Below are 16,174 nucleotides of genomic sequence, written 5' to 3'. Positions count from 1 at the left end.
TGGTGGAAGTGTGCTTGTCCTCATGCAGCTCTGTTGCCGATCAGGCAAGCAATGTAAAGGCGCAACCACAAATATAATATAATATTCTGTTGTAATGCAATGTTTTTACAGGATGAGATGTCTGCATGTGTTCTTTAAACTTGGTCTGTTTAAGATCTAATGTAAGACTTTATGATGATCAGTTATGGCACTTGTTTCTCAGCAAATAAAAAATTGTATGTTATTTGAAAGGTACGATACATGAAGATCATTGAGAAGAGTGGCTATCAGGCGCTGCCGTGGGTCCGCTACATCACACAGAGCGGAGGTGAGCAAGGGGTTTCGCATATTTTTAACAAAGCAGGTATTTTTATGATTTATTTTTCATAGGCTTTCTTATTCATACTAACAAGCAATAATGTAAAACATAAATAAGCTCAATCATTTAAACAAAAACCTTTGACGCACAAAACTAACGCACAATAATAATAATATATACATACATGCATAGAAAAAGGGCTACATCCGGTGCATCGTTTCTGTGACCATTTGAGTAAATATTTTCCTGCCTGGCCGTATAATGGCAAATTTATTACAAATTGCAAAAAAAAAAAAAAAAAAAAAAAAAAGAAATTTCCTACACTTAGAATATTTTATATGTTTTGTCCCATAAACCAAGTTTTTTTAAAATATGTGACTTTGGCAATGAAGCAGATGTCAAAAGAATGACTAATGTATTAATTTATGTATTTTTATCTGTGTATGCTTTCAGATTACCAGCTGAGGACAAACAACTAATGAGCACTGCCCACACATGACTGAGAATTTTTTATGTAATAATGTTTATGTCTGTTTTTAGTCGATTTTATCCTGTCAGAATTTCATTAGAAAAAAAAGTTTGACGCTGATTGTAAACATACCAAGCATTTCAGGCACAATAATGTATTTTCACAAGTGCTTTTTGCACCAAATCATGGAATATGTTGTCTTTTTGCAATAAATTAAATATATTTGTCTTGCAATTATTGATATAATGTGTTAACTGTTGTGTTGGTCCTCATCATGACACATAACTGGGTCTCCTGTAGACTCTGTCACGAAGGCCCGCTCTTTTTTCCACACTCCCACACTCAGTGAATGAACGCTACAGTTTACAAACAAACCTTCTCAAATTGCCCGCCTTCTGCGCTCTTGCTTCTCATTGGTCGCTGGCGCAGTTACCACGGCGATACTGTAGCAACGCCTATCGGCACTCCTCCCTTTTGTCCAATTATGGCAGCCGTGTTGGCGTGTGTGGTTTCTGATTGGTCGAAGTGTGTTTGACGTCATGCAGCTCTGTTGCCGATGAAGCGCGCAATGTAAAGGCGCAACCGCGAGCAGAGCATATATATATGATTGTTTTGACGTATTTGTGTAAACACAGATAAACAGCCAACGGTCACTAATCCACAAACAGCAACGAAGAGGTAAGCGCCTTAAAAGGTGTTCATACGTTCGTTATTGATACCGTTTAATCAATTATTCAGAGAGATTCGCGTTAATGTTCCGCATCACGGACTTATTTTCTCGCTTCTGTCTCAGATCTGCCCTTGTGTTTCTGGCTCGTGTCGGTCCAGGTGTTTCAGATGATGGTACTGGACGGGTTCGGGTCCTGCGGGAAGAGTCTCAGCACGGCTGCGGCTCAGGGGAATGTGGACTCGGTCCGGCGGATTCTCCAGGATCACCGGGTCGAACCGGACACGCTCAATGAGTTCGGGAAAACCGCACTACAGGTGATTTACTCATTTACAGCATTAAAACACAGTATTATTACACACAGAGCTGTTTGTTTCGCTTTCCTTTCCGCCTTTACCATCTGACTGCGATGATGTCATAGTGACCGCTGTCAATCATCTGTTATTTACTTTTCTGCTCAGCAATATGATCGAAATGAACGCATAAAGTACATCAAAAAGTACAACTAAAGAATACAAACAGGAACTAAATAGTTAATGATGTAACAAAGCCTTATTTTCATTAAACGGAGGAATGGTAGAGCTGGCATATCGCGTTTTGTCCTTGCTTTAAAGGGTTTGTTCGTCCAAAAATTAAAGTCATCCTATAATTTGACCTATAAAGCTTGGAAGAGCCAGGATATTATCTAATATAACTCTGATTATGTTTGGCTGAAAGAAGAAAGTCATATACACCTAGAATGGCTTGAGGGTGAGTAAATTATGCGATAATTAACATTTTTGGGTGAACAAACTCTTTACCTGAGGTCAGATATTTTTGCTTCCTAAGAAGCCGACCCATTTTTCACCACTAGTTATCATTTATAAAGCACATAATGAGATGTTTGGTGTGCTGTAGGTGATGATGATGGGCTGCACCAGTGTGGCGTGTGTGTTACTGGACCACGGCGCTGACCCAAACGTCCAGGACCGCTGCGGCGTGACCCCGGCGCACGATGCGGCCCGCACGGGGTTCCTGGACACAGTGCGAGTGCTGGTGGACTACGGCGCCTCAGTCAATGTCCCCGACCACAGCGGCGCGTTACCCATCCACATCGCCATCCGCGAGAGCAACTGGGACGTGGTGGAGTTCCTGGCCCCGCTGTCAAACCTGGGCCACCAGGACAACGCAGGGTCCAAACCGCTGGACGTGGCCCGGGACGCCTGCGCTCCGGAGATCGTGCAGCTGTTGGAGCACCTGATGGCGAGGAGTTCGAATTGAAGAACTATACGCTGTTGGAGCGCTCATTAGCATTTTGTAATTTATATTAATATGTTGGATGTTGATATATGTTTCCATAGTTGGTAGTTGAACTCATAATATTAGCTGGAATGTGTAGCGCCAGTTTTGCACAGAGCAAATCCCTGCACTGGATTCAAAGAGAGCCGCTCTCCTTCAGTCACGTGTGGGTTTGCCAGGCACACATGTAAATAACTTCATTTTGGTATTTTGCTAAATATTTCTGTGCAGAAACTTGAACTGTTAACATTTTTATTCCTGTAAATGTATTCCCTGCCATCCGTGCACTGATGAATTCTCGTTTTGTGTGCAAGTGTGGTTGGAGTGTTAACATCATCTGTAAATAACAGTCTATGAATTTATTTTACTTATTTATTGAAGAATTGTATATTAACGTTATGTTTACTGTGTGGTATTTCAAATGTTATTTATTATGGTGTTAAATAAACTGAAAACTCACTTTGAACTTGTTAGTCATGTCATTGCTACTGAGATGATCATATGTTTCTTAATCAAGAACATTCACAAATAAAAAAATAAAAAAACACAAGTAGATTAAAGTCCCCCTGTGGTGAAAATCCAGCTTTTAATGTTGTTTATGTGTCTATGTGGTGTTTTTAATCTGCTTTAAGACAAAGCATGTGTAAGTTCATAAGTCGACACCATTGCTGAGTATTTCCTCCTTAAAACTGCAGTGAACCAAAGACAGTCTCAAACACACGCTTTGAAATCGCTGGTGTTTCTGACGTCACAAACTACCTTGTAACCAATCAGATCAACGTGTGATCGTCAACCAGTGGATCTCTGAGCTGAGTGAGTGAGTGGAGGCGGGGCTCATTCGCATATTCATAGAACCGCGTATACTAAATGAGGCAAGGGTGTCGAGTTACAGTCAAGATATTTTAAGGCATGACATTTTTTTTTTTTTTAAGGAAACAACATTTAAATATGTCATTTTGGTGATCAAAGATGAGTTTCAAGGGAAAAAAATAATATTGACTACATGCAGGGGGATTTGAAAACAAAACACCGGACACGTGTTCGTCATGTTACGTGTCTTTATTTCAGGACTCATTCGAGCAGTTTGAGAACATTCTCAAACAATCATTTGTATATTATCACTAACTACAAATATACGGTAAAATCATATGTCGAGTTTCACTGAGTCTAGTGTCGCCTTCATGTCATCTCTGAAGGTGCGTCTGGTGTCTGTATGTGCTCAAGGTGACCCTGTACGGCACAATTACCCAACGCAGGAATGTGTGCGACTGTACAAGGCAAACATTGTGCTTTCACAGAGCTTTGCTTTCAACAGACAGTCTGTTTCTCTGGGGGAAACTACAACTCGGAGAGGACGCAAACACAATGGCGGGTTTGTTTGCTCACTGGAATCAAGCCAAACTCTCAGGATACTTCTAACATCCAGCAGCAAAGCTCTCACTGTATCTGATGCGCAATACTGAGTTTGTCATTTTAATGAGCAATTCTCTCTAATGCATCAATTACTGCTTGACATCTGATACGGAAAAGACCAGTCGATGATTAAACAAATTGTTAAATGCTTGACTTCATCAATCGTGCCAACAATCAGAGCTGTCACTCATAAACAGTGAGTGTTTGAGATCACCGGACAAAGTCCATATACTAGCGTACGTGAGTAAATCATCCTCTGACAATAACAGTTTGAAGCCTTTAATGGGGTTTAAACCGACTGCACAAACACTGGAGGCCTGATGAGCTGAAGCTTCAACTTTATTTTCTTGTGGATTGAAATTACTTCCAGTTTTAGGAGGACTTTTGTTCACTTCAGGTGATTGGATGCAGAGTCAATGACATTATTACAGTATTTAACCAGACATAGTTGACCTGCAACACAATGAATATTACATTTTAGCATCACTAGTTCCTCAACCTGAACACAAAACCCACTTTCCTCGATACTAAGTGCACTTATTCCAAACCCTGTGCAGGTCATCTTCTGAGATACACTACAATCACTTCTTCATAGATCAACATTCATCACATGCACACAATAAAACACTTTATTATTCGTACACAATGACCTTCAAGACACCAAATTCAGACTGCTTGTGGTTTTTAATTATATTTTGAATTGTTTGCCAAAGAAATTTTTTGCATAACAAGAATGACTCATCTTTATTGTAAAGGGGGAAGTCCAATGTGCACAAAAAATGAACCCTTATAAACTAATACTGTACAGTAAAAAACTAGTGTCTACACATCCACAGAACATATTGAAGAGACTATATACATCTACATCACACCGTATGCCCATTTCAGACAATCTTCAGCAGATACGGCGGTCCAGACATCCACCATTTTGCTGCCAAAGTAATGCAGTCTTTCAGTAGAGAAATTGTTTTGCTGATTTTATGAATGTTGCTGAATATGCTCATCGAATGAATCTGTATCAAAGAAAAGTCAAATGTCTGAAAACATGTAAAAGAGTAAAGAGACTTCTTTTGATTCTCTCCAAAGACATGAGGATATTTCTTCAAGTTGATTACAACTAATCTGCCAGTAGAGGGAGCCACTGAAGCGTCTGCCGATTGGCTTATTGCATTTTGCAATTTGCATATTCTGACAATTCATTTTTGTGCAAGTAACTTTGATTTACAACTATGTCATGATATTGCTTTGGAGGCTCTTGAATGAGCTGACCTTGACATCAGAGGTGAGGATAGTCACTATAGGGAAGTGTTTGGGACTCTTGTGATGTCATGACATCATTTTCTGTGTTCAAGAGTCAGTAGTCACATGACATTTACAGCTCAGCTGGTTGGCTGAACTGAATGTGAATGATATGAAAAGGAATGTTAGCAGCTTTTTCCAGGTATTACAAACACACTCACACACACACACACACACACACACACACACACACACACACACACACACACACACACACACACACACACACACACCTGTGGAAATTTCCACTTGCTCAGCCACACCTACCATTGGGAAACAACACAAAAGAAGTTTCATTGTTAAGAATTGCATTTCAGTGTGTGTGTGTCTGTTGTTATAAAGAAAATCTGCATTCATTTCTAATCAGATCTGTTCATGTGTTAATGTTTAAACACCTGAGTGAACTTACAACAGATTATCTTGAGCTTAAATACTATTGAAAAAACAAAAACTAGAAATACTGAAACAATTCAGGCTAAAGATAGGCCTACACACAGCACTGGGATCATGTGTGTGAGGATTCTCTACTGTAGCAGCTGTAGATCAGTGACCTCGAGTGTGTTCGTCGTTCCCTCAGTGGGAAAGAGCCCACATCTGCCCAGAACATCAGGAGACACCCACTAGCGCTAATCTCATTTACATCTCATCTATTCTTATGGCCAATGTGCCATATTTCTGATAGTGTCAGTGTTAGCATGAGTGCAACAGGGCCCATCTACTTTTCAGTGGCGTTGGTTGCGGAAGTATTTTTTCCATATAGGGATTAAAAAACAAAGCTACGAGGTTTATTACAACATTATTTGTAATATTTTGACACAATAAAATTTTGATTTGAAGCTAAAAAGTAGTTGAAAATTGGACAAAAACGATTGATTTAAGATGTTGATTGTGCTTAGAAACAACATATTTTATGTTTATTGCAAAATATTCATATACATACACACACACATTTAAAGTCCCCTGTAGTCAATATTTATATCTAAATTATTCATGCCCTAAAATATCTTGGATGTAACTCGACACCCTAGCCTCATTTACTATACGCGGTTTTATGAATATGCAAATGAGCCCCGCCTCCACTCACTCACTCAGCTCAGAGATCCACTCGTTGACGATCACACGTTGATCTGATTGGTTACAAGGTAGTTTGTGACTCAGCAATGGTGCTGACTTATGAATTTGCATATGGTTTGTCTTATAACATATATAGACACATAAACAACATTAAAAGCTTGATTTTCACCACAGAGGGACTTTAAGAATAAATTCCCCTATGGGAAAATAAATGGCATATTTACTTCCAGACTCAAACTGTCGTGTTGTATTATTTTAACACTGTGTCTGCACATGAACACTAATCATTTTTGATAGATTTTCATTTTGAGAGACTGTCGATTCTGGAGATCTACTTTCCTGCAAAGTTCAGCTCCAACTCTAATCAGCCGGCTAATTAGAATATTGATAAACAATGAATATAATTAATTACAGACAGGTGTGCTGGAAATCTGAACTCTCCAGGAACAGGACTGGGCTCCTGTCTAAATCTGTGTCCGCAAATCTCATACTTCCCTATATAGCCTATAGGCTATATATATAAGGTGAAAAACAGTATAAGACAACACAGTATGGGGATTTGTCCGAATTCACAGTACTCATAAAATAGTAGGCAAAAAGTACCTGGATGACCTACTTCTTCTGGCGAGATTCTGAAGTTTGCATACGATGGACACTTTACTATCCCATGAGGCCACGGGAGAGGATTTATGAATGGCAGTGAAGCGACGCAGCTGACGCTGGGAGGTCACATGATAATGACAACATGACAAATACGATATGTCCGAATTTCATTCATACTACACACATTCATACTATAAAGAATCTACTTTTTAGCTGTCACAACACAAGTACTTACTCAAAATAAGTGCCAACTCAAGAGAGTCTGTGATTTCAGCCGTGATCTAGTCTGTCGAGTCTGTCGGGTGAAAGTTCGTTGCTTCACGCCATAAACACAATGACTGTCACGGGACTCACCTTATGTGTGTAGTTAGAATTGTGCTTGTGTAACTCACAAAAACTAACTTAATTGCTGTAGACGGTGAATTTCATTGAGTTTTGATCATTGCTCATCATCAATGTCATCAAATATATCAGCTACACTGTAAACCCTAATAAGTTGGGAGGACTCCACAAATTTGAGGCAATCAGGCAATCAAAATTAAGTTAACAAACTTCAAAATTAAGTGAGATTAAAAGAGATTTTGTACAACGCAAACATGTTAATTGCAATTTAACAAAATGTTGACTAACTAAATTCAATTTTGTTAACATTTTAACTAGCTGTTAGCTAAACACAGTTGCATGTGCTAATATAACTAGCAAATAGATTATCACAATACATTTGCAGGTACAAAACATGTCTTAAAAAACGGCAATATCCTCGCTCTCCTGTTTAACACAATAACCTTCAAAACTGCCACACAACACAAACCCAACAAGTCCCAACATAACAGAGGATTAAACACTAACACATCTCGCATTACATAAATGCAAAACACACAAAGTAACACTTTATTTCAACATTTATTCTCCTTATTCAGTCTGACGCAATCCATGCTGGGAACTAAAAACTCATTCAGTTTAAGTTCAGCGTAAGACAATCAGTTATTCCCCCCGGTTTCACAGACAAGGCTTAAGCTAGTCCCAGACTAAAATGCATGTTAGAGCTGTTTTAATTGAAAGCATATCTTAAAATACATCAGTGCCATTTTTTTTTTTTTACTCAAAATGCACATCAGTAATGTTTTTTTTATTTATTTTATTTTATTTTATTTTTAAGGCACGTTTATAAAAGCTATAGCTTTTAAGTATACTTAAAGGTGGGTTTGAAAAAAGCTGTTTGGAAGTTAGTCGGACTGACACAGGAACAAACAACAACAAACGTGTGTAGCCAATCAGCATCAGGGGGTGTAGGCTATGTAGGTGGAGGAGAGAGAACGAGCTAGAGAGAGATTTGAAGAAAGACTTCAGAAATAGAGACGAGACACAATACAAAAGAGAAAAGCTCAGAAGAAATAATGAAGGGTTATGACTGGGCAAGAGCTTTAGGACCCGCATTAATAAGCTTCCCAAGCCTGAAAACAGACGCGGATGTTGCTTTGATTCGGGTTCACACGTGAGTAGTAACACTGAGTAAAGGCTCTTGCACACTTGAGTCCGAAATTTTCGCATGCGGTTTTTTCGTATTCGTGATTTGGTGGCTCTGAATTGTCAAAACACCATTCAAAATGCTTGCTATGGATGCGAAAAACGCTGAAAATCGAACCTGATCCGATTTTTTTTTTATGACGGACGAAAGTTTCGGAGGCAGTGTGCAAGCGGGATTGACATAACGTGAGGTCGTATTTATTTTTTAACGTGTGAAAATTTCGGACGCGAATTTCGGACTCAGTGTGCAAGGGCCTTAACACTGGGGTTTTTGAGTGTCATTTGTGTGTCTAGAGCTGCTGTGCTGTTGGCAACTAACAACCAACTCTTGTTTGTAATTACTATTGTGTACTTTACGTTAATTTTTTTTGTGCTTCCTTGTCATTCGTGCACTTTATTTTTTGTGAAGCATTATTTTATTGTTGCGCTTCTGCTATGATTAACAGACATCCTCTCTTGGATTGCGTGCGTAACCGAGGCCAGCTAGCGAGAGTCGCGCTGAGGACTGCTAGTGAATGCAGTGTTTAGCGTCATCGACTCGCTTGCAGGGGGATCGGGGTTCGACGGCTGTTAGGATTGGAGTGTGAGTTTTGGAGGCGGAGCAATGAAAAGTTTGATTGATTGAGTTCAAATATCTACCATGTCCAACAGCATTTTTGAAATATAGCTAACCCCACCTTTAAATGACCTAATTGAACTAAGGCCTAATCCTTGCTTAGTCTAAGCCCTGTCTGTGAAACTGGGCCATTGAGTTCACTTTTTTCTATCAAGTACAAAGAACTTTCAGTCATTTTTGAGCGAAAATAACTCCAATTTCACTTCGGGTTCACAGTTTATGATTTATTCAAAGCATACTCCCATTAAAACTAAGAATGTGAGCCAGTGTTGCGATTATCTGTGCTTCAATTTGTCCTTCACGTCCAAAGGCAGCAGGTCCATCAGACTATCTTCCACTATCAGAGCAGCCAGTTTTAGTTGGAGACAGTCTGCGATTTCTACAGGCAAAGAGTCGAGCCTGTTTCCCTTCAGCTCGAGCCGAACCAGCTGAGCCAGATTCCCAATCCGTGGGGACAAGGTGGAAATGCTGTTATTTCCCAACGCTAGGACCTTCAGCCTCTTGCAGGAGAAGAGCTCTTCAGGGAGACTCTCCAGAGAGTTGAAGGCCACCGAGAAGAACTGGAGACACTGCAGGACGCCGATCTCCAAGGGAAGAGATGTCAGCTGGTTGTGCGAGAGATCCAGATGTCTGAGTTTAGTGCAGTAACACAACCGAAGTGGAAGCTTGTGGATCTTATTCCAGCTGACGTCCAGCGTCTCCAGCGCGCGGAGTTTGCTAACGTGTTCGGGGATGTAGGAAATGTCATTATGCCAGAGTTTGAGGGTCGTCAAACGTCGGCAGTGCTGCAAACTCAAGATTTCTTCTACGGTGATGAGCCTGTTCTCTTTAAGGTCCAGCTCTTGGAGATGGGAAAGACTGAAAACCGCGCTTGGGATCCGCTCAAGACAGCAGCCTGTTAGCTCCAAAGTGGCTAGGCTAACCAGCTTCTTTAGGCTGTTGAAAACCTGAAGCCTCGTACCTTCATTGTGAACGCACAATCGCAAAAGCTGATTGGAAACGTCCACAATACTAGGTGGTATCTTGATCAGTTTGCTACGTAACGTTAGCACGCGCAGGTTTTTGAGCTCACGTAAAGTGTCGAGGGAAGGACTACGAGAGAGTTCGTTGCTTAAAGGGCCACTTAAGTGAAGCTCTTCCAGGTTTTGTAAGGTGTACATCCACGGGGGAACTTGATCCGGGCCTTCAAAGGTCAGACGCAGAACCTTTAGGTTCTCGCGCAGGTGATTGAGCGCCGCTAGCTGAAGCTTAGCCGGACTGTTGATCAACGAGATCTCCTGTAAGGCCGCGAGCTGTGTTACGCTTCCAGGCACCGTGACGTTGCTTATCATGTCCAGTTTGAGCGACTCTACTTCCGGAACCTCGAAGACGGTGTCCGGTAGACCTGGAAGCATGAACAAGTGTAGCTCCAACCTCTCGCTCGCGTTGCGCGACAGACGAGCGCGGAGTTTACCAGCCGTCCACTCGTTGTTGAGGTTCATCTGCCTTAACCGGCATTCGCTCACCTCAGAGAGGAAGACTGCAAAGCGTTTGGAGTATAAGGCATCGTACTGGTCACTAAGATGCAGGAGAAACGCAAAATCATTCTTCACATCCGGGATGTCGTTAATTCCCGTCTCCAAGCGGACCGCCTCAAAGGAATACTCTTTGAGTGGTCGATGAAACAGCCAGTAAAGTGAATAGATGCACAGCAGTCCATAAACCCCGACTAAGCATATGTAGCAATATGCTAATTTGGAAAACAGATGTGCTTTGTTGTAGTTGCAGCAGAACGCCTCAAACCCGGTCAGATCTGGAGGCACCGAACACATCACCACAATCTGGATGTTCGGGACCAAAACGATACTATAAATAGTGATTAAAGCAAATTTAAAGACTTTGAGCACCGTTTGAAGAACGTACATGAGGTAAAGAAGATCTGCTTCTTCAACATGTGTCCGAAACTTCTTGACTCTTTCGAACAAGGCCTTTGCTTGCTCGCCCTCTTTTTTATCCAAGAGTGACACGGCCGTTTCTGCCGATTTCTGATCCTTCACGGAAGATCGGATTAGAGACACCATGTCGTCGTCGTTTCCCGCGTCTGACTTGGTCATTGTGTTCTTTCTCCATACGACCATTCTCTCTTCTCGCCTTTCTTCGGACACTTCGCTGATGGCTCTTGTGGTCCAGGGAGAGTCGAAGCATTTCCCCAGTATGATTACAAACATCTCGATCTTAGACGATGTTCCTGGAAACTTGAACCAGAAGCTGCTGGCCACCATAAAGATCATACTGTGGATGACCACTAGGTAAGGGAAGTATTTGCCGTACCAGTGCACGGCACGTTCATAGCAGAAGTGGTTGACGAACTCGTACTGGTGGATGTCGAGGCCGTTCTTCCTCCCGAACACCTCCACGATGTTTGGACTGAGATGTTTGGTGATGGCGAATTCCCACAGGCTCTCGTTCTCCTTGTGCTGCCGTATGTGATTGCAGTCTCCGTGAGAGAGACCCGTGAGTCGGTTCGGCAGGCAAGATATCTTGTCTTGCGTCAGCTGAGGAGAGATGAAGATTGTCTAAGCATCAATGATGACGATACATGAAACACTCAAATCATGAACGTTTACTCCTCTGTAATTTTTGACTGGAAAATTTTACGTTTATTTTTATTTTTTACTTCATTGGAATGGAATGAAACTTGGTAAAGGTTTTGGCACTTGCTGTATGAACACAAAAAAAATCATGGACAGGATTCGAAAAGGTTAAATGGTCCTGTAAAAAATAGTCACACTTGTGCTCCTCTTGGTCAAAAATGAGCGCATTGGAAATTAATGGGAGACGAATTTCCTCTAGTGGAAACGTTAGGTACTGCAGCCGAACAACATCTCACTGAAAGCTCATTTTTTGAGATATCAAGCTCAAATTTGGAAAACAACTTGTTTAGATTTATGGCTTTGATTTTTGATTGTCTAGCAGTTTTAGAGTAAAACGTGATTTTGAAATTACATATTTCATATAAAAAATTTAAATAGTATTTTTGTTCATTTTTCGTAACAATACACGTACAATTCTGTTACTTTTTTAAGTTAACTTTTCAAAACTTTTTCCACTTCCACAAGTGTCGTCCTTGAAACGAGATCAAACTTCAGTCTGTTGCTCTTAAGCATTCAGGATTTACCACAGTTTAAGATGGAGATTTAATTTTCAGGTCTATGCTCAAAAAGTGAATAAATGGATTATAAATACAGTGTAAATATCATTTAGTATAAAAAATCCCCCAAAATACAAAATATTAAATAAAAAAAAAAAAACATTATCAAACTAAAATATAATACATTCATTTCATTGGCAACAAAAAATGTCGGTCCTTTTTGACCGACACTCGAACACAGTTGGTGGCAAATTAAAAGACCAATGGAAAGATCAGGAGCCTGATGGTAAACACACCTCACAGGATTTTATCTAATCAGCTAGCGCTCTTGTCTAATCTTCTCTTTACTGCACACACTCCTGATCAGAAGCTTCGTGCACATTCACACAACCTCTGATTGTTTGTGGGTCTTAAATGCAGCTTCCCAAATGCAGAAAAACTCAATATAATAATGCAGTTCCACCACTTTTGTAGAGAAAATCTTATCAGCGCTAACGACTCATTACCCCATTTACAATCCAAAATATTGTGTTTACATGTAGAACCGGGAACATGTTGAGTGTCCAACACCACTGAAGAGTTTTAACATAAACATACCAAAAAAATGTGTACTTTTCAAAGGAATAGTTCACCCCAAAATAAGCCTTATGAATGTAATCGATTTGAAAGCTGTGGTGGAGGAAAATAATGTAAGTGAGAAATGTAAGTTGTTCCTCACACAAAGCATCACATGACTTCTGAATAAAGTGCACGAGTCACTTGGACGAATGCTACTATACTTTTATGATACCATGATGGTGTTTGTTTTGGAGCCGCAGTAAAGATCAGTCCACTATCAATGAATGAAAAAAGCAGCTCAAAGATTCTCCAAAACAGCTCCTGTGGTGTTTAAGGCAAGGGAGAAAATCCTACAGAAAGTGACATAAAGGTGAGTAAATGATGACTATTTTTCATTTTGATGTGAACTTTCTTTTCAGATCGTGAATAATAGCATGAGCACACAGAGAGTCTGAATAATCATATCTGAATTCTTAGTAAATCTGACGTAACAACTATATCACATGAAATCTTGCTTCTGCTTTCTGTCGAACTATGGCTTTTGGCTTGCTTGGGAATATTCAACAATATTATTGATCCGCCTGCATTGACACCATTATATGAGAACTGAACTGAGCTGGACGATATATCTGTATAGATAAATGCACTAAATTAATAACTTTTTTACAACAAAAATGAACCATTACTGAACGTACTGAAGGTGGACTGTGAAGCTATTTTCTTCTAGAAACAAACTTAGTCGCATTATTTTCCTGTTATCTCTGTAAAGCCGCTTTTAAACACTCTGTATTGTAAAAAGCGCAGTATAAATAAAGGTGACTTGACTTTGCTTCAGCTACGGAATAAAAAAAGCTAACTGCAACTTTGTATCTCACAATTCAGACTTTATAACTCGTGAGTTCATCCCCCGGTTTAAAAGTCTAGTCTCAAACTTTTTCTAAGCCACGTTTATAAAAGCTACTTAAATGTCCTAATTAAACTAAGGCCTAATCCTGTCTTAATCTAAACCCTGTCTGTGAAACCAGGCCTAAATCTCACAATTCACAAGTCAGAATTGTGAGAACCTTTTTATTTTTTATTGCAAGAAATAAAGTCAGAATTGAGAGATTTATGCCCGGTTTACAAGGCTTAAGTTTGTCCCAGACTAAAATGCATTATTGAGCTGAACTGAAAGAAACTTGCACTGACAGATCTTAAAATATATCAGTGCCATTGTTCGTCTCAAGATACACACCAGTAATGTTTTTTTCTTTTCTTTCCAAAACAATGTTTAGAAAAGTTGATCTAAAGACTAATCCTGGCTTAATCTAAACCCTGTCTGTGAAACCAGGCCATAAAGTTCATATCTGGCAATTTTGAGAAAAAAAAATTTCAGAACACAGAATTGCAAGAAAAAAGTCAGAATTGTGAGATAAAAAGTTGCAATTACTTTTTTTTTTTATTGCAAGAAATAAAGTCAGAATTGTGAAATTTAAAGGTCATATCTCGCAATTTTGACTTATCAGAATTTTTTTTAAATTGTAGGACTTGGAATTGGAAGAAATAAAGTCAGAATTGTGAGATAAAAGTTGCAATTACTTTTAAATTTTATTGCAAGAAGTAAAGTCAGAATTGTGAAATTTAAAGTTCATATTTTGCAATTTTGACTAGATAAAAAAAGTTAGAATTATTACTTTTTAATTGTTTACTCCGTGGCAGAATCAAGCTTCCATGATATCATGTTGCGAGCTGAAGATGTCGTACCTGAACCGTGCAGCCAAACACGCCGATCATGAGCATAGCGATGCCCAGATACTCGGACAGGACGTCCCACCAGGGCTTCAGGACCCGGAACTGTGGGTTCTGCTCCGACGTGATGTTCCTGAACTCATTCACAGGGATCATCTTAGACGGATTCAATCCTGAATGTTAGGAACATCAGAAATAAGGGTTACACTTTACAACAAGCTCCACTAGTTAACATGAACTAAGAATGAACAATACTTCTTCAGCATTTATTAATCTTAGTTAAAATTAATTTCAACATAGCCTACATCATTAAAATCAAAGGTTGTATTAGTTAGCATTAGTTAATGCACTGAGAACTAACACAAACAAACAACTAACAGCTGTATTTTTAATAACTAACGTTAACAAAGATTAATAAATACTGTAACAAATGTATTGCATATTTGTTAGTTCATGTTAGTTAATACATGAATGTAAAGTGTTACCAAAATAAGTAGCCTATAGGCTAATACAGTTAGGCTACTCAAAATAATGAAGTTGAGCAACCCTGATCAGTCACGTATACAGTACAACGTTTATTCATCTTTGTTACTGAATTTAGGAGCATTTTCAAGTTCCCACACAACACTTCTCTAGTTTCTATCATCATCATCTCGGAATACAAGCTTTGTGTCTCTCAGGTTTGATGTGACTTTACATTCTCAATCACAGTCTATGATAAAAACAGCTGATGTCAGATGAGAAGGCATGTTCAGCTTCTGGTATTCTTGCTAGTTTCGTTTACAAATGTGTAAATAATAATAATAATAATAAACCGATATGGGGAAAGAAAAGCACAACTCACCTGCGCGTCTGAAGCGAAGAGCGTGTGTTTCTCAGCACACACACGAGTGTGTTTCATCTCTAGGGGTTTAGACACACACACACACACACACACACACACACACTCTGTCCTTCATCTAAAGGACTTCCAGCAGCACAAGTTTCTCTTCAGGGTTTGTTTGAGGGCGTTCAGGCGTTCAAGCGCCTCCCAGAACGAGTTTCATCATGAGAACTCAATGAGTCAGAGATGAGACAGCCTGTCAACAGCAGCACTCATTATAAACAGCCCTGCAACAGATTCATATTCGGCATTCAGATTTCATATTTCAGACTGGCGTTCCGTTGTGGAATGTATACAGCGCGCGCGAACACTCATCAGATTAATAAACAAGCCATTTAAAATCTACACAGTATCTATACAGTTTTGGCGCCAAATTTCCTCTCTAATATAGTGAAATATCATGACAACCGAGTCGTGAGGAAATTAATATGAATATATATGCTACTCTGCGAGCAATAACATAGAAAATATAGTTTTTTTTTATTTTTTATTAAAAGTATTATTTAGTTAAATTTTTTGACTAGTTATGTCTTTATTACTTATTATTACACTGTTTTTATTTTTGCATGGTCTATTCTAGTTTTTTAATGCTATTGTGGTATTTACTGACAAAGCTGTTTAGGTATACACT

At 39.5% G+C, this 16,174-nt stretch overlaps 3 protein-coding genes across 5 annotated transcripts in view; 2 read left to right on the top strand and 1 right to left on the bottom strand.

Moving 5' to 3' along the window:
• The window catches only part of ap1m2 (adaptor related protein complex 1 subunit mu 2), a 10,275-nt gene extending 9,089 nt beyond the window's left edge, over positions 1-1,186 (top strand). Inside the window, exons 11-12 of one of the 2 annotated variants that reach the window (XM_084425122.1) lie at positions 232-307; positions 752-1,186. In XM_084425122.1, coding sequence (XP_084281248.1) covers positions 232-307; positions 752-777 — 102 coding nt within the window. In that variant the 3' untranslated portion in view covers positions 778-1,186. The remainder of the gene's footprint in view (positions 1-231; positions 308-751) is intronic. The other variant, XM_084425121.1, reaches the window with a different exon arrangement.
• A 144-nt stretch (positions 1,187-1,330) lies between these two features.
• On the top strand, positions 1,331-3,176 carry cdkn2d (cyclin-dependent kinase inhibitor 2D (p19, inhibits CDK4)). Of its 2 annotated transcripts, none has more exons than XM_084425140.1 (3): positions 1,331-1,445; positions 1,561-1,751; positions 2,332-3,176. In XM_084425140.1, the coding sequence occupies exons 2-3, from the start codon at positions 1,605-1,607 to the stop codon at positions 2,692-2,694; spliced, it is 510 nt and encodes a 169-aa protein (XP_084281266.1). In that variant the 5' UTR covers positions 1,331-1,445; positions 1,561-1,604; the 3' UTR covers positions 2,695-3,176. The 2 variants fall into 2 exon arrangements, with proteins under 2 accessions (XP_084281266.1, XP_084281265.1); XM_084425139.1 differs by having other exon boundaries at positions 1,334-1,445; positions 1,596-1,751; positions 2,332-2,829.
• A 5,454-nt stretch (positions 3,177-8,630) lies between these two features.
• Positions 8,631-15,652, bottom strand: LOC311300676 (volume-regulated anion channel subunit LRRC8E). Its single transcript, XM_084425115.1, has 3 exons — positions 15,505-15,652; positions 14,676-14,833; positions 8,631-11,778 (listed from the first exon to the last, which is right to left on the bottom strand). Exons 2-3 carry the CDS (start codon positions 14,814-14,816, stop codon positions 9,520-9,522), a joined length of 2,400 nt encoding a protein of 799 aa, XP_084281241.1. The 5' UTR covers positions 14,817-14,833; positions 15,505-15,652; the 3' UTR covers positions 8,631-9,519.
• Positions 15,653-16,174: the final 522 nt, after the last annotated feature.

The sequence above is a fragment of the Rutilus rutilus genome (genome assembly GCF_951802725.1).
Source record: "Rutilus rutilus genome assembly, chromosome: 12".
Classification (NCBI taxonomy): Eukaryota; Metazoa; Chordata; class Actinopteri; order Cypriniformes; family Leuciscidae; genus Rutilus; species Rutilus rutilus.
This window is presented reverse-complemented; position numbering and strand designations above follow the sequence as displayed.

Excerpts from the sequence above, each read along its gene's own strand:
- cdkn2d (XM_084425140.1), top strand. The coding sequence starts at position 1,605 with ATGATGGTACTGGACGGGTTCGGGTCCTGCGGGAAGAGTCTCAGCACG. Across the intron at positions 1,752-2,331 it reads TCGGGAAAACCGCACTACAG|GTGATGATGATGGGCTGCAC; the intron begins GTGATTTACTCA and ends GGTGTGCTGTAG.
- LOC311300676 (XM_084425115.1), bottom strand. The coding sequence starts at position 14,816 with ATGATCCCTGTGAATGAGTTCAGGAACATCACGTCGGAGCAGAACCCA. Across the intron at positions 11,779-14,675 it reads TGTTTGGCTGCACGGTTCAG|CTGACGCAAGACAAGATATC; the intron begins GTACGACATCTT and ends ATCTCTCCTCAG.